Source organism: Rhizomucor pusillus (assembly GCF_041956525.1).
Source record: "Rhizomucor pusillus strain CBS 183.67 unplaced genomic scaffold VTP01scaffold_19, whole genome shotgun sequence".
Taxonomy (NCBI): domain Eukaryota; kingdom Fungi; phylum Mucoromycota; class Mucoromycetes; order Mucorales; family Lichtheimiaceae; genus Rhizomucor; species Rhizomucor pusillus.
This window is the reverse complement of record NW_027192161.1, coordinates 276460-303966: the sequence shown is the minus strand read 5'-3', so window position 1 is coordinate 303966 and position 27507 is coordinate 276460. Positions and strand designations below refer to the sequence as shown.

Here is a 27507-nt window from a genome sequence, read left to right as displayed (position 1 = left end):
AAAAAAAGGAAGCAACGGGGCAGCAGCCGCGAGGTGTCTACCCTGGTATGTAATCCGTGAAGAAGACCGGCTATGTATCTTGCCTATAAGCATGTAAAACGATATATTGTACGTTACAGCATTTACTGGGTAAACAGTTCTAGTTGGAGGATACATTCAAAGTTGCTGAACAGGAAAAATCTCTGAAACAAGCGCAAGCAGGAAATCGTAACATGTGCCTAATTTGGTGGCAATTTTCGAATTATCTATGAATGTTGGTATTTAAGATGTTTGAAAAACTTTGCAAGGCACTCTGGAAGATGTCAGTAGTAGAATGTCCAATCACCTACACTTGACCTTGAGAGTCGCCACTGGGCAGTTGAGGAGGTCCTTGCTCTTTTTGTATTCCGCACTTTTTTTCCTATAATTATCACGCGAGAGGCAGGTGTATTACGTTGTCAAACTTATATTTCAAATGCAGTGAATATCAAGACCTAGATATATTTACCTTTTCGGATATCGTTCCCAAAGTGAACTTGAGAGACTCGGGCGGGCACCAACCGACGCTGCAAACGGGACGACGATAATAGCCACAAAGTGAAACCAGTCCGCTGCATGAAAAAATTCTTCATTCGGGTTCCTTGACAACCTGCGATTACCCCAAACAATGAAAATCATTTCCTTTCATTTTCGACCAAGTAGCAAACGTGTCGAGAGTTTTTTACTCCGTTGCCAATTATGCGCTGTGTCATGCTGATAATAATCGAAGCTTGAATATGACACAAGACAAGAGAGCAGTGACGTTTTGCAGACTCCGCCTTGGAGAACCTGCGCGCCCCGGTGGCGGGCTTCGCTTTTCTCTCTTCCTTGTCTGCAATTCCTTTTTCCACACGGCAAAAGCGGTGATAAAAACAACCTAGATTAGGTGCACAAATGCGTCAAGAAGACTACCCTCCTGGAACTATTGTGTTTGCAAAACTTCGAGGTTACCCTTGGTGGCCCGCCAGAGTAAGTTACCCTCACCCTCCTGAGCAGCCTTGCTCGTCGTTCCGTCTTTGATACCTCAGCACCGTCGTCAATCTCGCAGCGGACGACACTCGGATCAGAGTCGTTTGCTTCCCCGCGTTCTATTTGCTCGTGTACTCACACCGTCTTGTTCTAAAGGTCGAAGATGACAAGGACATTCCTGCAAGGATTCTGGAACAAAGAAACAACAAGACAAGAGGGCCACAGTGGACTGTATACTTTTTTGGTTCAAAGGACTAGTAAGTATCGACTTGTTGTCAAATCTCGACCGGTCATGAAGCGGATTGGGCAAGTGGACTCTGGAACGCGCGACTATCGGCCCGCGGTTGGTGCCGTTGACGTGGGAAGCGGCTGCCCCCAACCTAAAACTTTTGCGCTCGAGGAATTAATGACTACGAGAGATTGGGGAAAATCAAGTGAGCATTACGCTGAGCTGTTTTCTGCATCTAGTGGATTTTTTGGACCGGACGCGATCAGACCTTTTATTCGAGAACTTGTGGAAAAGGACCTGAAGGCCAAGAAATTCAAGACCAAGGAACTTGAAAAAGCTGTGCGTCAAGCCCTCAACCCTGAAGAAGCTGATGAGGATGAGGAAAGCGAAGAAGAGGAGGAAGCATCTGAGGAAGAGCCAGAGCCCCGCAAGCCTGCTCGCAGCCGGGCTACTAGAAGACGAGGCAGTGCAGCATCAGATATTAAAAAGAAGACAGCACCGTCTGGTGGAAGGAGATCAAAACCGACTACGAATGGAAATGAAGAGCAGTCTGAGGAAAGCGAAGATACACAGCAAGCATCAAAAATCAAGAGACGTTCCCGCAAACTCGATGATGAGGATAAGGAGTCTGAAGAGACACATGATACGAACAGAAAGAGACGGGTAAATATACAACGATGAGATACGTCAATTGAAAGTACAGTCATTTACATCTCGTTTTGTTTAGCGCAAGTCGGAATCCATTGAAAAAGAAGATAGCCCTGCAGTCAATCGCAACACAGAGTCGGCTGCAGCATCCGATACGAGCAGTGGAAAGGCAAAGGCACAGTCAGAGGATACAAAGCAATCTCCGGAATACAAAAAGGAGTACCAAAAGCTCTATCGCTTGCGACATGCCCTGCAGAAGTTGGTTTACAATAAGGCACCTGTATGGAAATGGAGGGAAAATAACTTTTTGCAACAAGTGGCTTCTAACCAAAATCATTTGGTAGGGGGAAATTCCAAAGAAGGACTATCCCATTATATCCAAACTGCTGCGAGATGTGGAGAATTATCCGATGACGGCTAATCTGTTGCGCGTTAGTATAATGGAATGGGGCATGGAGCTATTTGTGAGATATCTAATCTCGACTGTTATAGGATACCAAAGTCGGCAAAGTTGTCAAATCCGCATGTGCTTATCCTTACGAAGATGATACAGAACACCATATCCTGGAACGATGCCAGCAGCTTATGAACAAGTGGAAGGAACAATTCCGTCCACATCATGAAAATGGAAAATCCGTAGATGCTGGAAAGGCGCAAAAGGAAGCGAGTCCCGCGAGCGAGGATACAGTGATGAAGGAAAAGGAAAACACTGCAGTTGAAGTAAAGGAGGATCCTGCCAAGGGAGGAGACGTAGTCATGCAAGAAGCAGGAGAAAGCCCGGAGAAGCAGGAAGCAGTGAAGCAAGAAACAGTAACGTCGATGGATACTACCAGCGATGCTGCTGCAGCCGAAAGTAAGGGAATAGATACCACCATGTCGTAGTCCAACCCATTGCATATATCACTTTCAAAAGTGGCATCCGTTATGAACGTTCCAGCTGTATTTTCTCTTCTTTCTTTTCTTTTCCCTTTTCCTTTGAGTTTTTTAAATGTCAATTCAACAAAGAAATTAGGATTACGAAAAAAAAGGAAAGGCATTATTTTTGAATGATGTGATAATATGGACGATAATGGCGACTAAACGCATGGGTGGGAACAAGAAGTAAATTGCAGACGGCTTTGTGACCCGAACTTTCCGACGAGCTTTGTTAATGCGCCACAGATTGCAAATTTCAGCCTCAACAGTTTTGTAGTAGGCTACATATGGAGAGCGCCGGAATGGAGTTACTGTAGTAATAACACTCTATTGCAGAAATAATGTGAGATTATCATGAGAGGGCAAAAGATATCATGGATATGCGAGCAAAAGGAAAACGGTATGGGAGAGGACACGTGCCTCGGCTGCTGCTGCAACCTGACACTTTTGTTTGTGGCAAAAAAAAAGAAATCTAACCTATTCTCGTTTTGTTCTTTTGTCCGTGATATTCTTTTTCCATCCTCCCCCCAAATGACGGACCCTGTGAGCCTGTTTCGCCTTATTCTTCGTCGTCCTCGACGACGCTTCTTATTAGGCTCTACTATCTGGACCGTGTTTGCTGTATTATGGATAGCAGTGCAGGCCCCACCGGTTGATGCTCCTAGAGCAGAGCCCGGTGTCTTGTATCTCCCGGACACCGCCATTGTCATCGGTATGTAAGAAATGATGCTAAAGGGAAAACAGTTGCAGACTGATCTGCACGTATAGACGATGGCTATAACCTGTCTATCCAGGGCGTTCTTGGCGCCATTATTATCATCTTGGTCGCCCTCGGGCTGTGGCTACGTGGCCACTACGACTATCCGAGCGGATCACGCTCCCGCGCACTAGTCGGCTTTATCACTCTAGGATTCGTAGGATGGGTGCTGTTGGCTAACTTTGAACCGGAAGGAACGTACGGCATAAACCGATGGACGATCTACCTCATTGTCCCATTTGTATGTGGGCTTCTCGGCGCCTTGGTTATGCCGTGTACTTTGCATTTGTACCTGCTGTTGCTAGGAGGACTTGGTGGGCTCGCTGCAGGGCTCTGGATTCTTGGATGGCGCGACAATCTAAGTATCCAATCCGATTGGGGCCGCGCCGTACTGCTGGTTCTACTGTGTCTCTTTGGTTGCATGCTTGCTGGAGTTGACCAGTTCTTCCACGTTGTAGGCGCATCTTTGACTGGGAGCTACATGCTGATGCTTGCAATGGACATATTCTTCCACACTGGATTTACGTATTGCTTCCTTGCAACGCTAGATGCCAATCCACATCACGGTACACTGTTATTCTTTTGCAAGGAAAGAGAAATAATAAGCAATTACTAATTTTGATATAACACTAGATTACACGTACCGTACAACGCGTGAAACATATATCATTCAAGGAGTTCTAATCGTAGCCGTTGTTATAGGATTCATCGTTCAAATGTGGTCGAGAGTAAGTGGTGTCGCATGTAAACATGTACCATTTCATAGCTGTTGGTAACACTCGGAGTACATATCTAGAATATTTACGAACAACACATGTATTACTATCCTAACAATAAGGCATATTGGCCAGCATACCTGTGGCCTGCTCCAAACTCTTCTCGATGGCTACCTTGGCAACGTCCAGTTTCAGGGTGATTAAATTCTTGCTATCGTTGCTATGTATTCTAACAAGCTGTGTGTACATTATGTATATCTAAATATTGAAATCAGCTGTAATCATTTCATTTAAGCAATATCATATTCCTTGTATAAAATACCTTGAACTGTACAGACGACGCTGCATCTGCATGCCATCCTTTAGTATGTATTTGGGTATTTGAAAGTTCAAGCACGGGTCAATTCATAGCATATTGAACACAGTGGTTTGGAAAATCTTCGTTGGTGGATAAGTTGAGGAAACCTATGCACAATTCGATGGTATAGAATTGGTCGAAAAACGAGAGTGCACAATCCCGCAAAACACTTGTAATGACATTAGGGCAATAATAAGTCTCCTTTTTGGATGGAATAGTGCATGTAAACATTTGATATGAAGAGGTCTTTTGCCAATCTTTCGTTAACAGAAGAGTCTTCATGTGCCATATTTTTTTCCTTTGTGAGAGCATCAACGAGGATTTCTTCAGAGAATACTTTCCTGACAGTGCACAATGCGTTCGACTGCATATGTGAAATAAGGGCATTACTACAGGATATTGGCCATGAGAATTGCTGATAGATTAATTTTGGTTAATATATTGAAAACCATCATAGAATCAAGTTTGTGGTTTGAGTCAAATCATGTTATTTATTGTAGTTTTATTTATTGTAGTTTTCGTGCCACCATCCCTCGTCTGTTTCCATCTCGTATTGAGGGTTCTGGTAGGAAATTGCTGCTCAAGTAAACTAGCATGAGGGTTGAAAGAAACGAAAATGTAATACGTAACATGCATTATTGTAATTCACGAGAATGCTGGAGATCATTGATGTACGCGACATTATCTACGATCCTATACACAAAATTCACAACCCGAGTTTGCTCTTTCTAGAGCGTTCAAGGCTTTAATTTTGATGACATAGAATCAATCGAAGCAAAAGATGATGCAGTATCTACTTATGGACTAGATGTATTAGATGGTGAATTAGCAAATATTATCCAAGATATTGACGATCATACAGATGATAGATGATAGATGATATATCAACGCTGCCAATTATGTACAACGAAATGTCGGGAATAACAGTTTACTTACCTTCGAGTATCCACGGGCAACTATTTGATAACATTGCAGGAAACGAGTAATTCCAGGTACAAACAAATCAGACATACGAAATCGTCGAATGTCCATGAATTGATGATAAACGCTACCTAGCACACGATGCAGCAAAATACAACGACCAACGGAGCAAAAAAATTTGCTCACTGCCACGTAATCTCGACGCCCGCTTGGAGAAGAGGTGATGATGGCAGACACTTGTGTAGTGCTTGCCAGCTCTAGTAAGTATATACTCTGCATTTTTCGATTGATTTCGCAAAAGTTCTGATCTTAGTTCAGTGTAAAATATAATAAAGTACCGCGGCGAAAGATCATCAAGAACGGAAAATAGATCCTGGTACGAAAAACATCAAAACTCTGGGACTCCTTACAATGTCGTGCATGTGGCAGCAAGAATATGTTTCTATATTACGAACTGCACGAATACAAGAAGTCTTGGACCGGTCAGCTTATAATTGTTAAGTTTTACTCATAACCGAATATCCTCAACGTCGAAATCTGACGTTTATCCCTGTAAAGGTAAACTGTGCCATCACAAACAAGGTTGACAACGCCAGTTTCTAGCCTTTGTGAGTTCAATTTTCGCGGGAATTAGGTTTCAAAATCGCAAAAACTTGCACATATTCCATGCAGTTTGCAGAATACTTTGGTTTATATCCACATCTTAACGGATTTGCAGCATCTGGAACTGGTATGATGGTCGTAAAAATTTCGGTTGAGTTTTGAATCAGAAAGCTGTCAACCAAGATTAAGGGAACATACCTTAAAAATGACGACGATATCTTCATAACACTATAAAAGCAGGCGCCTGTTTGCTCTGCAGAATCATTACTTGTTGTTTTCAAATGAAATTTCTGTATACAGTTGTCGCTGCTGTTGCTGCTGCCGCTTTCTCAAGCACCGCCCTAGCTGACCATCTCCCGCATTTACAAGGTGCACCAACAACCCACGATGTGAAAGAACGTATTGCTCCTCCTGAAGGCGCCTCGCTTTACGATGTTTGGTACGCCAAGGGCAACCGCATCTACCAGTGCAACCCAGAGAGAACTGGTTTCCAACACTGGTATAACGTTCAAACTCACGCTTTCCTCTACCGTACCGAAGGTGAAGAACCTCCATTCGATAAGGAAGGAAAAGAAATTGGACAGCTTGCTGCTATGCCGTTGAATTCCAGTCAACAGATGTATGTCGCATTGTTTATCTATATCCCGTAAGAACCTAAACTCATCATCGTATGCTACAATTCAGGGCTGATCCTATGGAAACGATACCCGTCATCTATTACTACCCTGATGGCTCTTGGGCTGGATCTACCCATCCGTTGGCTACCACCACCAAGGAGCCAGGACGTGTCGAGCGTGGCGATGCAGGCAATCTCGACGATCACTTGGAGCCGGTTGCGTATACCTCTGAAGATGGTTACCTATCTCACGCAAAATACATTGTGCGCCTTAACTCTATTGACGGTGCTGTTCCCGCTGCCAATGAATGCACCATCAAGGGTATGGTTGTCAACAAGCCTTTCACTGCATACTTTATGGTCTACACAGACCATGAAGGTTTGCAAAGACTCGCCAAAGAGAGAGTGGAATGGAACCGTATGGTTGAAGAATACAAGCCGTCCCATTAAAGATGTGTATATTATATCTCCTTAGTTTTACAAGTAATAAAAAACAATACATTTACCTACAATAAGACGCCAAAACGACTGCGGCAATATCGTAATGTAAGTATTTTCTACAATTGTTAGGTTTTCTGAAAAAAAAAGATAATTGTAATAAGAATGCCCGTTGTCTGCTCATACAGTAATTCTCGAGGAACGAAGATGCATGGTATCATTTCTTAGAACTATCATCTCTTTCATCTACATAATCAAAAAACCTTGTTTCCAAAGGACTATACGGTATCAGGCTCAAGCTTATGTCACAGTTCACAATGTTTCCAAGGAGACAGACGCGGGGCAACGCGTGCTGTAAATTCTGAGACCGAAGCGCGCGACGACCTGTCCTTGCCCGTGTTACTCCCAATATATACACAGCACAATGTCTGAACGATCAACACGAAGGAGACGACAACGAAACACTGTTGCCAGGTAATAAACAATACATTTCCTGATCTTTAAAACTTTATCTCATGGCCGTAAATACAGCAACGTCCACTATGTCGGCTACGTCGAAGACGAGGAATCTGTGGAAGCGATCATGAAAAAGTTTGAGGAATTGGAACGAATTCAGAAAGAATGGAACAAGGAGAATGGTGAAAACAAGGAAAACGAAGGAGCAGAGAATGGCGGCGGCAAGCAGGACACACCGTCAGACCCACAGCCATTGACTGAAGAGCAGCTGCAAGAAGTGTTCAAACGCACGTCAGCTTTCACTGTTAAGAGTGCGACCATGGACGTCGATGGAGATGATATGGATGCGCTTGAGCTTTGGCAGATCGAGTTCCAGGATGGCAACACTGATGAAATCTTTGAAGAAGAGTACGTTGCTTGCATGCGACCATCCACTGTACACCAGCTTATTTTCCTCTTTCTTTTATTCCAGTGACTATGTGCACGTCGACGATGATTTTTGGGACCAGGAATTTGGCGAGAGTCCACGCCCGAAACGAGGTCGCCGTGCTCTAGGTGCTGCGCGGGAACGGTCAACAGGCATAAGACGGGGTACAGACAGGGAAAGCATTTTGGCACGATACAAGATTATGCAAGTTCAGGTTCAGGACAGGAACGGAAATTACTTTATGATCAAGAAAAAAGTCAGGCAAGTTCTTTCTTTAGCTTCCAGATGCCATTGCGTAAGCTCACAATGTTTGCAGTGCTATCGATCCCAGTTTGCCCACCTATGTCAAAATCCCAGGAAAGCCGATACCGAGATCGTGGGCTCATACCATATTGCAATTAGCAGAAGCAAAACCAGCGGGTACACCGTTTGGATCACACTACCATGAAGTACAAGATATACTCTCATTGGATTTGAAACAATTCGGTACATCGTTTACTGCTGTGTACATGGATCCTCCATTGCTGCTACCAGACGAAGAACCAACGCCGGGAAAGATTTCCATTGATGATCTGGCAAGTATAATGCAAAGTGGAACCTGCTCGCCTGTATTTGTATCTGACGCTATTTTTATCTAGCCACGGCTGAATATACCTGATATTGTTCCATTCGGTTTCCTGTTTATATGGCTGGAGAAAGAGTGGTTGCAAAGAATTGTTCAAATTGCTGCTGGATGGGGATTCAAATATGTCGAAAACTTTTGCTGGATCAAGAAGAATATCAACAATCAAATACACAAAGGAAAATACCGATATTTTAACAAGAGCAAACTTTCCCTTCTGATATTCCGAAAGGTAGCTTATAACCTTGCGAAAACAAGAAATACACTTCTGAGTAGCCTATTATGCTGTAGGATGGAGACATTGAACTTCGACATCAGCGCAATCCTGACTGTGTTTTCGATTTTATAAAGCCGATGCTTCCTGGTAAGCCAGAGTTTTAATTTAGCCTGGAAATTAGCGGCTGTTGTACTCACAAGACAAAAATAGGCGAGGTCACAGAGTCAAAACCAGCTTTTGTGTACGATGTGATCGAGACACTGCTACCAACTGCTGTGTACCATCCTGAAAAGAATCCAGATGGCAAAGGACTCTTGGAACTGTGAGTGTATATTTGCAAAAGTTTGCCTGCTTGCAACAACTTGCTAAAATGTTACATTGAATAGCTGGGCCAAAAAGGGCCAGCGAAGACAAGGCTGGACGACGGTTTTGGAGAAACATTGACGAAAACAATGAATTAAAGACATTAACATTTGCTGCATAATTCCACATTGTCAATGTTTCAAGAACCTTTACTGGTTTACCACCCCGCAATAATCGCGCGATAGAAATTGTAGAAGGAGCTCTTGAGATCTTCAGCAGTCAAGCTTAACTTTCGGATGAAGATATTTTTAGCAAGAGCCGTTGCCCATATAAGGAAAGAACGGATCGACACGCCTCAAGGCACAAAGTGGTCGATCACATTAATGTCAACTTTTCGGTCTGTGGTGATATCTGTAAGATAACAAGAAAAATTGCATGGGATAGGGTTAATGCAAAGCGTGAATATACCTTGAATGATGTGACTATTTCAATTCCTGCAAAACAGTAAAGTGGATGTGAGTGTGGCGAAAAGAGGGGCAACCTGAAAATGGAAAGACTCCGCCAACTGCAGGGCAAAACGGGAACACGAAAAACCACATCAAAAAGCTTGCGCCCCGTTTTGTTAGGCCAGACTTGTTTCTCTCTCTCTCTTTTGCTTGTTCAACACAGCAAACATGATGAAGTCCTGGCTAAGTTCGAGGGCTTGGCTGCTTGCCCTGATATTCCTATTCTTCATTGCAAACTTGATCTTTTGGACATATAATCCTCGCGACAACTGCGATCGGCATGGCAACTGCTCTCCAGAAATGCATAACGTGAGTGTTCTTTTCTAGTCATGAACTTCATCGCAGTAGATGCTCAAAGATGCTGCAACAGGAACATCATCACCCTGAAGGCCCGGAAGCAGCGCCGCCACCGCCACCTCCTCCACCTCCTCCACCTCCTCCACCACCAGCTGTGCCTGCCCCTCCACCTCCACCACCGCCACCCGCAGAAGCAAAACTGTATGGACCCGCCCAACTCAACCTCCAACCGATCAAAGCTCCAAAGACCTACATCCCTGGTATGACAATCGGTGTTTTCTTGTCATTTACGTGGATCATGACACTAATACAAATGCAGCAAACCATCCTCCTTCCGCCAAGAGTCTTGAGATCATCGCACCCACCGCCGATAAGACTACGATGCGATTGGTTAATGGTGATACCCTTACCTACGCTGGCGTGGACAATCCATGGCAATTTGGAGTCGTAAGTTTTTCAGCATATTCCACCTAGTGATGTGAACATCCTTGATTAATACTCTATTGTAAAAGATCCACTCCAAACCGGATGTTTTCATTGCTTCAGAGGGCCACATGGCAGACATTAACAACCATTACTGGCGTGAACACCGTATTTATACGCTCATGAAATGGATACTCCGTGTATACCGACGTGATCCGGAGAGAGCTACACCTTTGGTTATGGTCGATGCAGGTGAGCGTCGTTGGATCAATGCGAGTGTTGGTGTATATACAGTAACTAACGCATTGTCAATCAAAATACTAGGTTCTAATCACGGTCTTTTCTCGATGGTTGCTGGTGTAAGTGGTGCCCACGCTATTGCATTTGAGCCGCAAACGAACCTACGCAGTAAGTCGAGCAATGTCGGCTTGGATACTTTCGGGTAAGCTCACATTTCTGCTAGGTGTTATCAACCTTGGAGCACGTCTCAATCAAGTATCCGACCGTCTCCGAGTATTGCCATGTGCAGTTCTCGACAAGTTCCGAAAATTGTCCATGTCCAACTACAATGTCAATGACGGTGGCATTGGTTTCTTGGACTATGAGACGAAGAGCAATGTCATGCAGACACAAACTATTCGATTGGATACTTTGCCGTCGTTTGATATCCTCTTCCATCCTCGCAAGAATTCTCTTTACAACAGCGTGGATGAAATTAATGCCAAGTATGCAGCTGCTATCAATGCCGCGACCACAGAGGCGACCAGCGCGACCAAGCCAAATATCGATCAAGCGTTGCTGTTCCGCCAGCCTATCCATTTCTTGAAGATCGACGTCGAAGGTTTCGAGTTGCAAGCTCTCGACAGCGCATCCGAACTCTTCAACGCCGGTCTAGTTGAGCACTGCGTGCTCGAGTTTGGCCCTCCCAACCGCTGGGATGTTACTCTGGAGAATGCACACGACATGTCGGAAGAAGAAAAGCGAAAAATTACCAAGAATCATGCCAAGCGTGTCCTCCACCGCGCTGTTACTGATTGGAACATGGATATCTACCTCCTTCCAGCCATCGGATGGGACCGCACCGTCGAGTGGATGATTGACCACGACGAGGACTATGGCAAGAAGCCGCACGAGAACAGGGTCGTACACTACCTCAAGTCCTGGGACTTCGACGGCAAGCCTAAGGATGGAGATGAATTTGAAGCAGAGTTGGATAACAAGCAGCAAGTTGTTAGCGAAATCGTCAAGCTGCCACCGCGGCTTATCGATGAATACATGGAAGATCTGGACAAGATTGGTGAAATGTATCTATGGTTTGCCAAGCGTAACGGCAACCCTGCTGTGCTCAGGAAATTAGAAATTGGCAGAAAGAGCCAAACTGAAATGTAGAGACAAACATTCTATTTAGCAATATTATTCCTTCTTTCTGTTCATACTGTTATTTTTGTTGTCGTTGCTGCTATTGTCATCATCACCAAGTGAAAATGAGTAAAATTACATTCAGCAATTTTCTTTATCGCAAACTTTTCAACGGTTCTTTGTGAATTACAATTCAGTCAGTCTATCCTTTCCAGTGACTACTTGATAATTGAATACATACCATACGGTTTAACTACTTCGTACAGGCGTTGATATGGTCTGAATGCAGTGCAGTCCACTTTGAGTGCATTGAGCTGTTTGATGATGTTAAATCCTTGTCCAGAAAGGGTCGGCACAGCAAAGATTTACCTCTTGGCCGATCTGACAAACATCGAGTAGGATTTGCAGACGTATTTTATCTTCATCTGTCATGTTCCCTTGCTGGCCTGTTGAAGGCGAATTGGCCGAACCGGTCTTTCGTCCCTTCTTCATCCTTTTCAGGGAATCCTCCATCTTCTTTATGCTTGTCAAGAGTTCGGTTATAATAGAATGATATCTAGCGACACAGTGAGCAACTGACACTAGAATATTAAATCTATCAAGCCCATGATAGATTACCTGGTTAGGACAACTTCAGCAACCATGGAACCCCACAATGCACGTTTTTGATCGTCTATCCAGGTTGCATATTGATCGATAAATGTTGTAAAAGGTTTAAAAATATTGGGTATAAAGTTGGAGTGTTCGGTGGGCGGTTGTCGGTTGGTGTGTCTATATTGGCTAGTGATATTACGTACAAGTTTCAAATGCTCGATGCAACGGCGGCTGATGATATTGGTGATGCGTCGTTGGATGTCGGGAATGGCAGAGTCCTGTAATTTGTGCAGTATAGCGTCTACGCTATCTGTAAAGCCGTCAGGCTCTGCGTACTCGATCAACCATATACGACCCTGTTTTACCTTTCAAGGATGTGGAGTCCTGGGATCCCTCTGGGAGTTTAGGCAGAGCAAGAGCATCTATTTTATCTCGAGACTACCAAAGAAAATGGCTCGTGAGCATAATGGTGGAACGTACCCTCCCAGTATCTCTAGATATACTTGCCACTGTCACAAACGTCTCAACATCGTATGCAAGAACTACAAACAGCATCTCATCCGCTGTCTCCTTCTTTTCCTTGCCGGTGCCAGCCGATGACGAGTCAAGTTCGTTTTGCATCACGTTCGAGACCCATAAATTATATCGTTTTAACAGCTAGACAAATCAGGCTTTAGATAATTTATATGCCTGAAATTCCGCAAACCTTTTTACCTGAAGAGTGAGCTTCCAAAATCGGTGCGACAATCCATATAAAAATACACGATCCGACCAGCACTGCTCTACAGCTTTGATAACTGCTTTGGAAGCAGGCAAGACAAGACCTAGACCAAATATTGTTACAATTTGCGACAATTATACTCATCATATTTGTTCTTAGTGCACCTTCTTCCTTCCGTTGTTCTATTTTATCCGTCGGAATTGTCAGCTTTGAGTTGCTCAATACGTCTTCAACGATGTTAACAATCTCCCTAAATCTATACCAGTAATTAGCATCCATCCTCCCAACAGATACTCCTGGTACTGACCGTAGTTGAAAGTATACAGGCAGCTGCCATCGTTTCATAAACTCGGTGTATCGCGGATGTTGTCGAAAGTATACAAGAGACTTTTTGGAGCTACATAAGCTCTCCAGATTAGATACGAATGAAATCGAAGCGGTGTAGTTCTAGCAAATTAAAGATTTATCAATATACAATGCAACCCAGCAATAAACGGTAAAGCCTACCTTGTGGAAAGTATCCGTCTGTCCCGGTGCGTATATGCCGCTGAAATCCTTGTTTATCCGATCCACCAATTCAGTCCAGAAAGAGTTGACCACTACTTCGTAACTCGTGCCTCGCAGGGTCTTTTGTGCAATATCCAAAATTGGCTGCAGGTCATTCGTGGCAAAACTTAGTAATTTACCATACAGCACCGTGAGTGGATGAGTGCTCGGTGCATCGTCAGAGCGTGGTGGATCCAGCACTCTTTTTGTCATTGTCTTTGCCAGGAAAGGGCGAACAAACTCTTCCCGAATCAGATCCTCGGCAACTCGTGTTTGGTCGATCAATGCATATGTTCTCAGACATTGAGTCAGCGCATGCGTTGTTGAAGCGCTCGTTTTCCCTGCTTGTATTTCTCGCAACGATGATGATAATGATCGTGACAGTTTGTTTTGTAGAGTATCCTTGATCCGTTTTATTCTCTGTTCACTTTGTAAGCAAATACTTTTTCCTCCAAAGGAATCTTCGTAAAAATACATACCCACTCATTTTCTGCCATGAACGGAGAATCCTTGGCCCTTCCTACCAAATGCTGCATTTGATTGAACTCGATGGCTACTCTTTCAATCTGTTTCCCGAGACTAAACTATGTTAACGCCGTGTTATGTATAGACATTTATTCATCGTCGTACCTCTTATCAGAGCCTGACACTTGACTGCTTGCAGGTTCTCCCGTATTTTCTGCATTCGCATTGATCTCCAACAATTTCTCGATTTTGCTCACAGAGTCATGTATATTAAGATATAGCTTGAGACTAGTCTAAAACATCAAATGAATACATGCGATTTATAACATGGTTCTGGAGATTTTCGTACCTTCTTCTCGCGTATCTCTGCTCGGTATCGCAACTGACTCTCGAGATCGTCGATGGTTGCCTGGAAATGGTCTCTGGCTTGCTGTAAAATATGATAAGCATCTCATACGCAATCAATGCAATCAAATATCCACTGCTCACCTCTGCCTTTGTTCCCATTTTCAAAAGCGGTCGTCTCAAATCATCGATAGTCCTATCGACGCCTTTCAGGTTGGTAGACAAGTTGATAAAGTCTTGGTAGTCGCGATTTATGAGTTCGAACAGCTCGGTCTTCAAGTATCTCAAATGGTTGTTAAGCTCTACTTTGAGTCTTTCTAGTCCAAGGTGTCGTCGACTTGAAAGAAACTGATCGGGATCAAAGTGAGGTGAGGTGAACGCGGAACGATCGACGGCAGTCTTTGTCAAAGGCTGTAAATTGCTGCGCAGTGTCTCATCGTCTTCGTCCTCGTCGCCGAAACTAAAAACGGCTCGCTTTCCTCGTGAATTGCTCCGTTGCGCCGAGGAGGTCATTGTCAAGAGAGGAGAAGGCTGCTGGTTCCAAGTGGCAGCCAGAGGTAAGCGATTGGGCGCTGAGAACAAAGTCGCGTGGGCGGATATTTCTATCTTAAAAAGTTGAAGGCGGCGCGCCGACAATTTTGATTACGATAATTGAAACGCATAGCAACCTTTGGAGGTCAATCAGGAAGACGGCTCGCTTCCAAAATATGTTAGACAACTTTACATCAAGATATACAAATGCTTGCTACTTTCAACATTTGACACACATAACACATAGCAACCATTCACTGTATCGTCAGCGGCGTTTAAAGTATTGGTTATGCAAAGTCTTCTCTCAGAGAGTCATTCTCCCTTTTTTTTCTTTCATCTAAATCAAAGGCTCGCAAAATCACAGCGATAATCAAAAATATGGTGCAGCTAGACAATATCGCATTTATTTCCAGAACATGGAATTACCTAGGAAGATAACCAACGAGTATCCATTGAGAACGACACAATAACCTAAGCACTGCGTTTCTTGAACTCTTCCAAAATCTGAGCAGTAGCAGATGCACCGCATCTTGTTGCTCCTCTTTCCAACAGACCCAAAACTTGATCCAGGGTCTTGATGCCACCGGATGCTTTGACTTCCATGGACTCAGGAACCGATGAGCGCATCAACTCGATATCTTCAAACGTTGCTCCCGAAGGTCCAAAACCAGTGGAAGTCTTTTAGCATTTGTCAGTGAAAACAGGCAATGAGCATTAGACCAGTTAATATTTTACCTTGACGAACTCTGCACCGGCTGCTTGAGATATTTTGCAGGCAGTAACGATCTCCTCCTTGGTAAGGTATGCATTCTCGAAAATGATCTTAAAGATGACATTGGAGTTTTCTGATTTGCATTTAGTGATAATAGTCTTCAGTTCTTGCTCGCACTCATCATATTTGCCGGATTTCAAGTGTCCAATGTTGATCACAACATCGAGTTCGATAGCGCCGTCTTGCACAGCTTGTAATGCTTCTGCGACCTTGGCCGAGGTAGGCGAGTTGCCGTGCGGGAAGGAAATAACCGTACCGACGAGGACGTCCGAGCCTTTGAGAATCTCTGCTGCTTGCTTCACATCGCAAGGCTTGACGCACACTGACTTTACGTTGTATTCCTTGGCCAGGAGACAACCGGCTTCGACGTCTTTGGTAGTTTGTTCAGGTTTGAGAATAGCGTGATCAAAGACCTTTGCTAGTTGCGTGTATGTAAGGTTTTTGGTGTCGATCTGGGTCATTGTGCAGAATGTATCGTGGGAAGAGGATGCGCTCAACACGTCGCGTTGTGTTCCCGTTCCTTGAAGCCCGACGACCGGACGCGCATTCCGAGTATCCGATAGTAAACCTTGCTCTGGACTACATGCACATGGACTACTGACCTATGGGGAAAGAGTAACAGAACATTAGACTTTCGAAAGTCAAAGACAAAAGCACCTTTGATTTCTCCATTTCTTGCTCGTGCAGTCGTTTTTTTTTTTTTCGTCTCTTGTAAATCAATTGACAGTTCTGATTCCGTTTTATAGCATTTGCTTCAATGGATGCTTGGATGGACTATGATAAAGTACAACACCCCTCCAAGTATACACGAGTAGATATATCCTTGCTGGTGGTAAGCTTTGTGATCCAAAGTATCAAACTTTTGGAAAAGGGCAGTGCCCACTCGTCTCATCTTGGAGGTCCGAAAAACCAAGGTTGCCCTGGCAATTTTTGTGTTTCTGCCGCAGCTGTCAAAAAAGAAATGCTGTCGTTACAGACATTGCGGCAATGTGCACTGACGATCAAGTCCACTAGCGCGCGTAACTCTCGCTGCTGCACCTCCTTTGTCGTCCGACAATATTCGTCTTCACCCACACGTACGTAGCAAGGCAATGTGAGCTTTTTGCTATTCTTGCATGTCACCAACCCAGCCTTGTACCTAGAATACGAGTTTACCGAGAATGCTGTCAAAGTGAATGGCAAGGACTATCCACGAGACAACTGGACAAATGTGACACCCACAGTACTGTCGCGAATGGGCCGGAATCTCCATTTACAGCCGAAACACCCGATTTCTATCATTCGCCAGCTTATCGAATCGCACTTTGCCGACTTCAAGACATTCAACGACCTTAGTCCTATTGTCACAACGCGAGAGAATTTTGATGATTTGTTAATTCCCAAAGACCACCCGAGTCGAAGTAAATCCGATAATTATTACTTTAACGAATCGACCGTTTTGCGTGCTCATACATCTGCACACCAATTGCATGGCATGTTGTCGGGCGCAGACAAGTTCCTTATTACCGGAGATGTGTATCGACGTGATGAAATTGATGCTTCGCATTATCCAGTTTTCCATCAGATGGAGGGCCTTGCTTACTTTGATAATGATCCTATCAAGACAGCTGCGCAGGTACAAAAAGATATCACCAAAGATAAACTCAAGGAAGCGCACAATGTACGAGTCGTAGACGACACGGTAATCACTGCATCAAATCCCATGCAAGAGCGTCACAGCCCAGAAGCGGTGGAGGCTGTAGCCGGCCATCTCAAGTATTCACTCAATTCACTCGCTCGCAAACTGTTTGCAGATGAACCGAATCTTGAAGTACGATGGGTGGAAGCTTTCTTCCCCTTTACGAGCCCAAGCTGGGAAGTCGAGATCAAGTATAAGGGTGAATGGCTTGAAGTGCTCGGCTGCGGTGTTGTAAAGCAAGAATTAATGGATGCAGCTGGTAATTGGAGAAATGGTAGAGCGTTGAGCTGGGACACTGAGAAACAATCTAGGTTTGCATGGCAAGATCGGTTGGGCGTTTGGTCTGGGATTAGAACGCCTTGCCATGGTCCTCTTTGGTATTCCAGATATTCGGCTCTTCTGGTCTCAAGACGAACGTTTCATCGAACAGTTCACGCCGGGACAAATCAAAAAGTTCCAGCCCTTTTCGAAATATCCTCCTTGCATCAAAGACATTTCCTTCTGGCTACCCAATGACGAGTGGCATGACAACAACTTTTGCGAAGTTGTGCGCGACGTAGCTGGTGATCTTGTTGAAAACGTCAAGCTTATAGACGATTTCGTTCATCCCAAACGCAAGCAAAGAAGTCTTTGCTACCGCATACTGTATCGATCTATGGACAGGTAAAAGACAGACAATATGTTATTCAAAGGAATATTGCGTAAGACTAAACGTGTATGTGTTTCCTAGAAATGTCACGAACGAAGAAATCAATGAAATCCAAGAACGCGTGCGCGCTGCAGTGGAGAAGCAGTTTTCTGTAGAATTACGGTAGATCAATAATTCGAAGGATAAAAGATAAATACATGCGTTAAATATATAAATGGATCAGCATTTCATTTATCCGAATGCTCGATGATCTTTAGTAATGCAAAATGAGAATCCCGTCCAATTCTGAGGAAGCTTGTACGCTCTAGCTTGATCGAAAAGAAGAAGGAAACATATGTAAATGATCGTCATACGTTATCTCCAAAGTTTCAAGGCGCACTGTGGGTGTTGCACAAGAGAGAGGGAGGTGCAACCGCCTCCCACCCTACTGAGATTTAGGGATTTGCTTCGGGCAGATAGACAGACAGTAGTCTCTCTTGGATAGGCAACAATTGCTTACGTTGTTAATGAAATATGATTTACCGCAAAATGCATGTTTTCTAATCGAACATGTTTATAAGAGATCCATTCATGCTATACGACAACGGTAAAAGCGAACTGACTTCTTTGTACCCCGTCCTTTCTTTGTTCAAGCGATGCATAAAAAATAGGAATTTGTTGGCCTATTCGCAAGCACTTTCAATGACGAAATCCTTCTCGACTTTTTCTAGGTTTTTCTTTACCTTCTCTATAAATGCATATTGGATCCCCTCCTTTATCAATACGATTAATCCGCCCAAAAGCGCCTAGACTATCCGTCACCCTTCTCTTTACAGTGGATGCTATAGACAAGCGAAGATAAAAGTCATACGAGCGATCCGGTACTTGCTTGGTTCAGTATATATCAAATCTCCTCTTGACATTCTTGAATCGCTGCATTCTTCTAATAATAATAAATGATACATCTAAAGCGATTAATAGAATAATATCTGCACAATGCATAGCAAACTATGATAGCAGCGAGAACCTCGAGTCCTGGGAGGAGCAAGAACCGTTTTAGACTCCGAGACTCACCTACAAGGAACGTCAACGAATTTGACGCCATCGAGACTTTGCTACAATGTAACTACCTCGATTTTCCGTATTGAATGATACCTTTGAACTGCCCCATGCCATCAAATTTGCCTAGCTTTCATATAATACCAAAGACAGGCCCAAACGCAGAAATTTTACCACAAGCTCATGAAAACAAAAAAAAAAAAAATAAACAGCCAGGCTTTGCAACGAGGCTGGCCACCAGACTTAAACGGGGGATCCACTGGCCTCACTCATCGTGAGAAAGGTGGCGAATGGGTAAGGACCAAGGGGAAGAAAGTCCTAATTTTTTAACGCCTCATTACCTTGACTCAATGTCAAGATCTGTCGCCATAGTTTAGCTTTTTTCTTTTCAAGAAGAAATAAACATAAATCGTGTAAAGGTCTTTGCAAGCTTTCGTACCAATGACCAGTTTTAATCCCTCACTGCTCTGTATCGTCACTGGCCACATGTTTTTGTATCGTGCTCGAATTGATGGCAAAGAGCTCGGTGGAGGGTTCCCCTTCCTATCGTAAAATTCTCTCGATGTGCATCACCACTGTTCGTTCGACCGTAAGCTTCGACGCAGTTGATTATGATGCCATGTTTCTGTTTTCATGCAAGAGTAAAGCACCGCCGAAGATCTGCGCACAGCAGTACTTCATTTGGAGGCATTGGGAGGGTCCAGCATGGATTACCGAGTGCGTCCATCCAAAATGTGGGGATTCATCCAAACAGATGGACATATTACAAGACAAGCAGAAAAAGGAAATGCCTATCAGATAACATGATTGACAATTTTTTACACATTAGTATGTTTCATTTCAAGCCTCTGCTTCTACATAGGGACAAAAATAATGCGACTTCATTTTGCCATCCTGACACTAGCTTCGTGCTATGATGGCGAGAGTCTTTAGTATACATCATTTGATGGGTGCTATTGTAAATTGTCCATTGATGGATCGACTTACAAATATATGTAGTTATTCGCAAAGGTAGCTCAGATAGTATCCTATTTCATATCCTTCATTTATAGTAGGATAATGACATTTTCATCACACCAATATATGCCTGTTCTTACGCTCAAACAAAACTCTATGCCCGAGCTGCTTCGACATCTTGAAGAAGACCACTTGTTCATACATTCTGGAACAGAGAAGGCTTCGATAACGGCTATTCCTATTTCTTTCCAGTGAGACAAGTCTATGATATATATGGCCCGATTCCATTCTATATAGCCTTATTGCATCGTGGAAAGAAATTAGATGTCTCGCTTGTAATTCGTGACATCAATAGCACCTATTACAACTCGCTTCAGTATTTTTCTTGTATACATGCACTTTGTTAGCCCCGAATTCATTGAATGCCATCAGCATCTTGATTGTATTAATATCACTTCCAGGAAAATATCTTCTTGTTTCGTGATTTCTGCGAATCGTGACGTGACAGTTAGTATCAATACTTTCGACGCAGCCATCCGCAGCGCGAAACTAACTCTACTATCGTTTGAACCATCCCATGCCGACATCCCGCAAGTCAATATCTTCTCTTGATTTGCATGCATGGAATACATACGTCAACCTATTTCAATTCACGAAGAATCTGCCTCCACTGATCTTTCTTGATAAAACAAAGACTCTACTAACAATTCGTATTGAATTTCTGTTGGACTACCATGAACCAAACTATGTGCGCTATATTTTCTTTATGGCTTTTTAAGTGTCAGAGGAGCCAAACCCTACATTTGCATGGAAGTTAAGCGGAGAACAAGGGAAAAAATTATTTACTGTAATACCTAAATTAATTGGAAGTGCCGTCATCAAAGGCATGTCCATACAACTGCAAAGAATGAACGCTCCCGCCAGTTATATCTGTCGCGTAATGACAGAGAAGACAATGACCGTTCCAAAACGGATCCCTTGTTCAGCAGCTTGACACCGGATATCCGTTCTGATTTCAAGCTTTTCGAGAGGAATTTCCTCCATCAGTTTGGCGGAGGTTCTCAGCCAACTACTCGTTCGGCATTGGAGAACTCGGAGCATTTATAACGTTGCGGTCGTGGGACTCTTTTTCTTTCCTGGACTTAGCAAGGTCCGTATTGCTAATTATCTCTCTCCCATCTCTTTTTATCCCTTATTCAGTACGCGCATATTGCGAGTAATATGTAACTCTACTTTGTTAATCACGTATCATCCATTGAACTTTGTATCGCAATAAATTATATTATAGCTCATTGACGTGATCTATCATCCAGTTCTGACATTGTGAAACGTGGTTTCGGAATGCTTCCTCACTACTCCTCTGCTGGTGTAACATAAATGGTGATGCAGATTGCGAGCTTCCGCCTCTTGCTTTTGCAATATCATGACCCAGGTGGCAGCAGCAGCGAGAAGTGGAGCCAGCGTTACCGTTGACGACCGCCCTCGAAAGTCGTTTCTCCAGATATGTTTGGCGACATTTTGCATGGTCGGCATACAATTCACCTGTAAGCTGCTGAAGCATTTGCAATGTCAGAAGGCGATCTACTAACTGCTCGGCTGTAGGGACGGTCGAGCTTTCGTAAGCGGCCAAAGAAGTGCTCAATATCTCGGGAGTATTAATGAAATACGCGTAGATACGGTACGCCTTACCTTTTGTCGCTCGAGCTCTCCAAGGAATTGACAGCCCTAGTTTGGCTGGCGGGACCCTTATCGGGTACGTAAATAACGTATATATAAAATTGCAGTAAAGAGCACCAACTGATATATATACGCTAGGCTTGATCGTCCAACCTGTAAGTTCCGATCTAACAACCCCTTTTCCTTGCGTCAATTGACGTTTCGATTTCTTTAAGGTCATTGGCGCCCTAAGTGATCAGAGCCAATTTCGATTGGGGCGTCGTCGTCCGTTTATCATTGGTGGCAGTGTTTTGGTTTGCGCATCGATGCTTGGCATTGCATATGCTCGAGAAATCGCAGGCATCTTTCTAGGACACGATGTGGACTCGGCAAGTTGCTCACATTATTATCAGGATGATGTATCTAAATCTAACAGCAATTGTGGTAACAGAGATCTATGGCAATAGCAGTAGCAGTGACATCGTTTTACGTTCTTGACTTTTCGCTGAATGCCGTCCAAGCTTCCTGCAGATCTCTAATTATCGACGCTTTTCCGATCACGCAGCAGGACACTGCCAACGCGTTTGCAAGCAACATGGGCAACATAACAAACGTCTTTGGGTACTTTGTTGGTTACATCGACCTCGTCAAATACTTTCCAGCACTCGGTGACTCTCAAATGAAAGTGTACTGCATAGCTGGAATACTTGTTTTTGTCACGGCCATGACTATCACGTGCGCCTCTGTGCACGAGACGCCATTTGATGGCGGTGACGGAGCAAAGCAGGATAAAGAGTAAGCGATATGCATCTGCGAATATACATACTGTGTTTACAAATTGCTGATCCAAAGAGCTCTAGACCTTGGTATGCGTCTATCCACAAAATCTGGCAAGCTTTTCGCCACCTTCCCAAGTCGATTCAGCGCCTATGCAATGTCCAATTTTTCGCTTGGATGGGCTGGTTCCCTTTTCTTTTCTACAGGCAAGTCAATATCGTATACGTAAGAGTTGGTGAATGCTGACTAAACGGCGTACATAAATGTAGCACAACGTGGGTATCAGGCATCTACTTCAAAGCTCACAACCATGATTCATGGGACGAGGGCACGCGCGCAGGATCGTTTGCACTTCTCACATATGCCATCATATCCGTCGTTGCTGGGACTGTGCTACCCTCCTTGACAGCAAACAACATTATATCGCTCAAAAACACGTATACACTGGCGCACGTTGTGTTTGCAACAGCGATGCTATCGACCGTGTTTGTGGAGACGGTTCAAGGTGCGACCGCCTTTTTGGGTTTACTTGGTATCTCATGGGCTTGCACAATGTGGATTCCTTTTGCTCTTATCGGCGAATATCTTGTGTTGGAAGATAAGCGGCCAAGTATCAACGATTATGGGGCCACTGCTGTGACCGTTGAGTCATCTTCGTCGTTGGCTGCATCGTCGAATACAAAAGGCGATGACGAAACAGCCCAGCTTGTTGAGCACAGTAGCGACAGCAAAACTCAGTACGACTCTGGCATCGTTTTAGGTGTGCTCAACATGTACGTTGTTTTCCCCCAGTTCGCTGTAGCTATCATATCTGCATTGATATTTGCGGTTGCCGATATAACTGCCTCAGCAGGACCATCAGCAAGCGGTGCGTCGCCAGCAGCAGCAGCAGCAGCAGGAGGAGGAGGAGGAGGAGGGAGGGAGGGGGGGCAAATGACAACACAAAAGGCGTTGGATGGGTGCTCCAGTTCGGAGGTCTGATGGCTATCATTGCAGCCATCCTCAGCAGACGAGTGCTTGATGTACGGACTGAAAAAGCAGAATCGCATTAAAGCAATTTTGACTTCCCGCAAATCCCTATCTTCTTCCCCCACTTTGTTTCCATGGTGTTCAGCTTGATCACGCTGCGATCTGCTACTCAGATCTCAATAAAGCCGATACAATGTAAATGGCTACCGGTGCAAAGCACGATCGTTTTTCGTCGTTTAGAATCCACAGCAAGTAAGCCGTCGAATGGCAGTACAGCAGACGCTCAAGTGACAGCACCGAGGAGTGCCTGGAGACCAAAGAAGCGTCTGTCACGCGAGGCCATGGAGGACCTTCGAGCGCAGTCGGCTAGGGTATGTGTGTATTGTAAGTTCGATTGTAGAAAGTATCTAACGGGAAATACAATTAGCTTTCGGCCAACGAACTCGCAGCGAAGTTCAATATATCGTACGAAGCTGTACGCCGTATATTAAAGTCAAAGTTCACGCCGACCAAGGAGATTGCCGAGAGACAAGAAAGGAACCGTTACAACGCTATGGCCGAACGCCAGAGACAATTTCGAAAACAAGAAGGATCAAAACAGAAGCCATCATCAACATCAACAGACCATGAATAAGGCAAATCTATCATCCTTGAATAGTCGTGTCAACTTCGTATACACAATGCATACCATGTACAATAGAGTCCAAGTTTGAATCAATTACACAAATGTCATTCCGAGTCTTGTCGCAGATGCGATCTTGCCTAAATTTCAGTCAGACATTATTGCGGGGAAAAAGCCGCTCTCTCTCATACAACTTGACAAATGAAGATCGTCGACAAACTCAACGAAGCTCGGCGTAATCAGACACCTGTCTACTCGTTCGAGTTCTTCCCGCCAAAGACTGAAGAAGTATGCATTTTTTCTGCTCGAGACAAGCAAGAGCCGCAGCGTTAATGAACCGATCGTACTCGAACGTTCATGTAGAGTGTAGCGAATCTGTACGATCGTATGGGCCGTATGGCCCGGCTCGAGCCTACGTTTATCTCGTGCACGTGGGGTGCCGGCGGCTCTACGAGCGAGAAGACGCTAGATATTTGCACGACTGCTCAGAGTGTGTACGGGCTGGAGACAGTGATGCATTTGACCTGTACCAACATGGAGAAGGAAACTCTCGACAAGGCCCTCAAGGTACCCACACATCGATGATACGATTGGGAGCTAAAAACATAGAATTGATTTGGAGTGTATAGGAAGCGAAAGATGCCGGCATCAACAACATCTTGGCCTTGCGAGGCGATCCTCCGCGCGGGCAAGAATACTGGACAGCGTGCGACAGTCGATTCCGCTATGCATCGGACCTCGTGAGATATATACGTGAACAATACGGCGACTACTTTTGCATTGGTGTTGCTGGGTACCCTGAAGGGCATGTGGACTCTACAGACAAGTCTGTGGATCTCCAGCATCTCAAAGCTAAAGTTGATGCCGGCGCTGATTTTATCGTCACTCAGCTCTTTTACGATATCTCCGCCTTTGAAACATGGATCAAGGCATGTCGAGAGATAGGTAAAAAGGATGGAGAATAGGGTGGAATCAGCGATTTGTCTGTGTGTATGCTAAGCAAAAATTTGGATACGGAAAAAAAGGCATTAGCGTACCAGTTATCGCTGGCGTCATGCCCATACCCACATACCAGATCTTTCGACGCATCATCAATCTCTGCAAGATTAAAGTACCGAAGGATATCATGGAAGCTCTGGATGAAATTAGGGTGTGTATTGGGAATTGTCACTAGACTCGACACAGTAATTGAGGGAGGAGGAATAGAGCGATGACCAAAAGGTCAAGGAGTACGGCGTACGTCTCGCGACTGAGATGGTCAAAAGGTTGGCGTCCAACGATCAAGTGAGCGGTATTCACTTTACAACACTCAACCTGGAACGATCCCCCAAACTGGTTCTGCAAGAGCTCAAATGGCTTAAAGAATCGGCGACAAAGGTAAGTGTAAAATAAGTCGCTTATATATTTAGATATCTGTTACGCTGACTAAGTCTCAAGGCTAAACCCACCAAAGGTCCGCTGGCTTGGGCACTTGGTGGTGATTCTGCACGCGCTGAAAATTGGGACGAGTTTCCTAACGGTCGTTACGGTGATGTCCGATCACCAGGTGAGTGAAGGAAAATAGTATAATTCAGCAGGTTTCCATCCAGTTGTTAATTTGTATAATTTTGCAGCATTTGGTGAAAACTTACTGAGCGCTAGCCAAATTCAGCCGGTGAGTTTTCTTTTTTTTTTACGATGACAGAAGAGTATCCGGCCGGTGACAGCGGTTATTAATAACGGTAATCGGAAAAAACAGACTTCAGCAGCAGCGAGCAAATGGGGCCATCCGGAGAAAGCATCGGATATCACGGCATTGTTCGAGAGATACATCAATGGACAACTAAGCAGTCTCCCGTGGTGCGAAGAACCTTTGCAGACAGAGACCGACAGTATACGACAGCAACTTTCTGAATTAAACCGCAATGGCTACTGGACTGTGGGATCACAGCCGGCGGTAAACGGCGCGAAAAGCGAAGATCCCGTGTATGGATGGGGTCCCAAAGGAGGATACGTGTATCAAAAAGTAAGGCCGCCGCGGCTGTAGAGACTGGAGAAAACGGGCTAAAGATATTTTCTATTTTTGCAGGCATTTTTGGAATTCTTTGTCTCAGATACGCAGCTGCCTACATTGTTGGAAAAGCTCGACAAGGACGCTGCTGTAACATATTACGCTACGGATTCACAGGTATAGGATGCAACTCTAGCAACGAGCCAAGACAGGTGACTCTAAAAGTATAACCAAATAGGGAACGCTCAAGACAAATATGAAGGACCTCAAGGCACAGAATGCGGTGACTTGGGGCGTGTTTCCTGGTAAAGAGATTGTGCAACCAACAATCATAGAGCTTGTCAGTTTTGAGGCTTGGAGGGTGAGTTATATAGCTATTTTTAGCAGAAGAGGGCCGATTATCTAACAGAGAGAGTGCGATGCAGGATGAAGCTTTCGCGTTGTGGGCTGATTGGCAGCGGCAGTATGCACCCAACACTTCGTCCGCGAAACTGCTCAAGGAGATCTCAGAACGCTACTGGCTAGTGAACGTTGTTCACAATGATTATCAGCAACCCGATGGTTTATTCAAGGCGATCCTTTCATAGAATGAACACACAAGTTAGAGTAGTTGTTAGAGAAAATGCATAATCGATCCGTCTCATCCATCATCGTCATCATGCAATGGTGAGATTTTTACTCAGCAGCTTGTTCCGAAGCCTACGCGTATGTGTAAATTTTTTTCGTGAGCATACGGAGAGAAAAAAGTTTCCCCTTTGTTGCACTTACGGCAGCCTTCTCAGCTTCGTATCGCTTCTTATCTTCTTCAGCCTTGGCGTTGTAGGGCTAGATAACCACCAATGTTTAGGATGAAAACGCGAAAATGACGCGATCAGACGGGGATTAGATAGATATTATACTCACAGCCTTTTCTTCGTCGGTCATGTTCTTCCATCGTTCACCCAAGATCTTTCCAATAGCGCCTACAGGTAAAAATGCTAGGATCAGCAACAAAAGAACGGCCTAAAAGGATGAGGATTTGGAACGTACCAAAGTTAGCGTCAGGGTTTTCTTCCTTGACCTTGGGACGCTGTTCCTGGGAGAAGAACATGTATGCAGAGAGGCCACGTTTGGGTCCAGACTTGTCTTTCTTGGAGCGACGCTTGCCGTCCTCAGACTTGGCAGAGGCGCGCTTGGAGACCTTGGTAGGAGCTTCTTTGGGCATGTTGATATATAACTATAGGAGGGGGGTAGAAAAGAGTTAGCAACGCTTGGAGTCTTGAAGAAACTGGTGGAAAGTGCGCGATGGCGGCGTGCAGGGAGGTTGGAGTGGGCATGAGTAAGATGAGGGAGCAAGGTATGGAGAGGGAAGGGGAGAGGTAGAGAATAATTTTTTTCGGTGTCTAGCGTAAAGTGCGAC

General features: G+C 44.4%; 11 protein-coding genes across 11 annotated transcripts; 8 read left to right on the top strand and 3 right to left on the bottom strand.

The window, feature by feature from the left end:
* Positions 1 to 1279: 1279 nt before the first annotated feature.
* On the top strand, positions 1280 to 2746 carry VTP01DRAFT_3984 (uncharacterized protein; the record flags this gene model as incomplete). The annotated part of the gene is made up of 4 exons (XM_069382615.1): positions 1280 to 1879; positions 1944 to 2144; positions 2209 to 2295; positions 2357 to 2746. The coding sequence occupies 4 exons, from the start codon at positions 1280 to 1282 to the stop codon at positions 2744 to 2746; spliced, it is 1278 nt and encodes a 425-aa protein (XP_069235918.1).
* A 564-nt stretch (positions 2747 to 3310) lies between these two features.
* Positions 3311 to 4452, top strand: VTP01DRAFT_3983 (uncharacterized protein; the record flags this gene model as incomplete). Its single annotated transcript, XM_069382614.1, has 4 exons — positions 3311 to 3491; positions 3548 to 4102; positions 4170 to 4264; positions 4333 to 4452. 4 exons carry the CDS (start codon positions 3311 to 3313, stop codon positions 4450 to 4452), a joined length of 951 nt encoding a protein of 316 aa, XP_069235917.1.
* Positions 4453 to 6415: 1963 nt separating this feature from the next.
* On the top strand, positions 6416 to 7200 carry VTP01DRAFT_3982 (uncharacterized protein; the record flags this gene model as incomplete). Its single annotated transcript, XM_069382613.1, has 2 exons — positions 6416 to 6753; positions 6819 to 7200. 2 exons carry the CDS (start codon positions 6416 to 6418, stop codon positions 7198 to 7200), a joined length of 720 nt encoding a protein of 239 aa, XP_069235916.1.
* A 412-nt stretch (positions 7201 to 7612) lies between these two features.
* VTP01DRAFT_3981 (uncharacterized protein) lies at positions 7613 to 9354 on the top strand (the record flags this gene model as incomplete). Its single annotated transcript, XM_069382612.1, has 8 exons — positions 7613 to 7662; positions 7720 to 8052; positions 8117 to 8332; positions 8388 to 8646; positions 8710 to 8925; positions 8985 to 9057; positions 9121 to 9232; positions 9297 to 9354. 8 exons carry the CDS (start codon positions 7613 to 7615, stop codon positions 9352 to 9354), a joined length of 1317 nt encoding a protein of 438 aa, XP_069235915.1.
* Positions 9355 to 9890: 536 nt separating this feature from the next.
* On the top strand, positions 9891 to 11828 carry VTP01DRAFT_3980 (uncharacterized protein; the record flags this gene model as incomplete). Its single annotated transcript, XM_069382611.1, has 6 exons — positions 9891 to 10028; positions 10090 to 10276; positions 10336 to 10463; positions 10529 to 10691; positions 10764 to 10847; positions 10903 to 11828. 6 exons carry the CDS (start codon positions 9891 to 9893, stop codon positions 11826 to 11828), a joined length of 1626 nt encoding a protein of 541 aa, XP_069235914.1.
* Positions 11829 to 11952: 124 nt separating this feature from the next.
* On the bottom strand, positions 11953 to 14982 carry VTP01DRAFT_3979 (uncharacterized protein; the record flags this gene model as incomplete). Its single annotated transcript, XM_069382609.1, has 14 exons — positions 11953 to 11975; positions 12040 to 12112; positions 12168 to 12354; positions 12417 to 12702; positions 12758 to 12830; positions 12900 to 13049; positions 13107 to 13216; positions 13278 to 13369; positions 13421 to 13560; positions 13621 to 14079; positions 14139 to 14238; positions 14290 to 14417; positions 14474 to 14554; positions 14614 to 14982. The coding sequence occupies 14 exons, from the start codon at positions 14980 to 14982 to the stop codon at positions 11953 to 11955; spliced, it is 2271 nt and encodes a 756-aa protein (XP_069235913.1).
* A 489-nt stretch (positions 14983 to 15471) lies between these two features.
* VTP01DRAFT_3978 (uncharacterized protein) lies at positions 15472 to 16233 on the bottom strand (the record flags this gene model as incomplete). The annotated part of the gene is made up of 2 exons (XM_069382608.1): positions 15472 to 15678; positions 15736 to 16233. The coding sequence occupies 2 exons, from the start codon at positions 16231 to 16233 to the stop codon at positions 15472 to 15474; spliced, it is 705 nt and encodes a 234-aa protein (XP_069235912.1).
* Positions 16234 to 16529: 296 nt separating this feature from the next.
* VTP01DRAFT_3977 (uncharacterized protein) lies at positions 16530 to 18265 on the top strand (the record flags this gene model as incomplete). The annotated part of the gene is made up of 4 exons (XM_069382607.1): positions 16530 to 16848; positions 16915 to 17709; positions 17762 to 18113; positions 18181 to 18265. 4 exons carry the CDS (start codon positions 16530 to 16532, stop codon positions 18263 to 18265), a joined length of 1551 nt encoding a protein of 516 aa, XP_069235911.1.
* A 3252-nt stretch (positions 18266 to 21517) lies between these two features.
* VTP01DRAFT_3976 (uncharacterized protein) lies at positions 21518 to 24130 on the top strand (the record flags this gene model as incomplete). Its single annotated transcript, XM_069382606.1, has 10 exons — positions 21518 to 21638; positions 21697 to 21712; positions 21768 to 21847; positions 21910 to 21926; positions 21987 to 22139; positions 22202 to 22545; positions 22611 to 22733; positions 22797 to 23395; positions 23737 to 23867; positions 23924 to 24130. 10 exons carry the CDS (start codon positions 21518 to 21520, stop codon positions 24128 to 24130), a joined length of 1791 nt encoding a protein of 596 aa, XP_069235910.1.
* Positions 24131 to 24319: 189 nt separating this feature from the next.
* VTP01DRAFT_3975 (uncharacterized protein) lies at positions 24320 to 26695 on the top strand (the record flags this gene model as incomplete). Its single annotated transcript, XM_069382605.1, has 11 exons — positions 24320 to 24406; positions 24482 to 24685; positions 24748 to 25063; positions 25144 to 25268; positions 25325 to 25495; positions 25556 to 25664; positions 25732 to 25772; positions 25857 to 26123; positions 26187 to 26285; positions 26347 to 26469; positions 26534 to 26695. 11 exons carry the CDS (start codon positions 24320 to 24322, stop codon positions 26693 to 26695), a joined length of 1704 nt encoding a protein of 567 aa, XP_069235909.1.
* An 88-nt stretch (positions 26696 to 26783) lies between these two features.
* Positions 26784 to 27424, bottom strand: VTP01DRAFT_3974 (uncharacterized protein; the record flags this gene model as incomplete). Its single annotated transcript, XM_069382604.1, has 5 exons — positions 26784 to 26807; positions 26877 to 26933; positions 27012 to 27070; positions 27138 to 27324; positions 27377 to 27424. The coding sequence occupies 5 exons, from the start codon at positions 27422 to 27424 to the stop codon at positions 26784 to 26786; spliced, it is 375 nt and encodes a 124-aa protein (XP_069235908.1).
* Between the last annotated feature and the right edge of the window lie 83 nt (positions 27425 to 27507).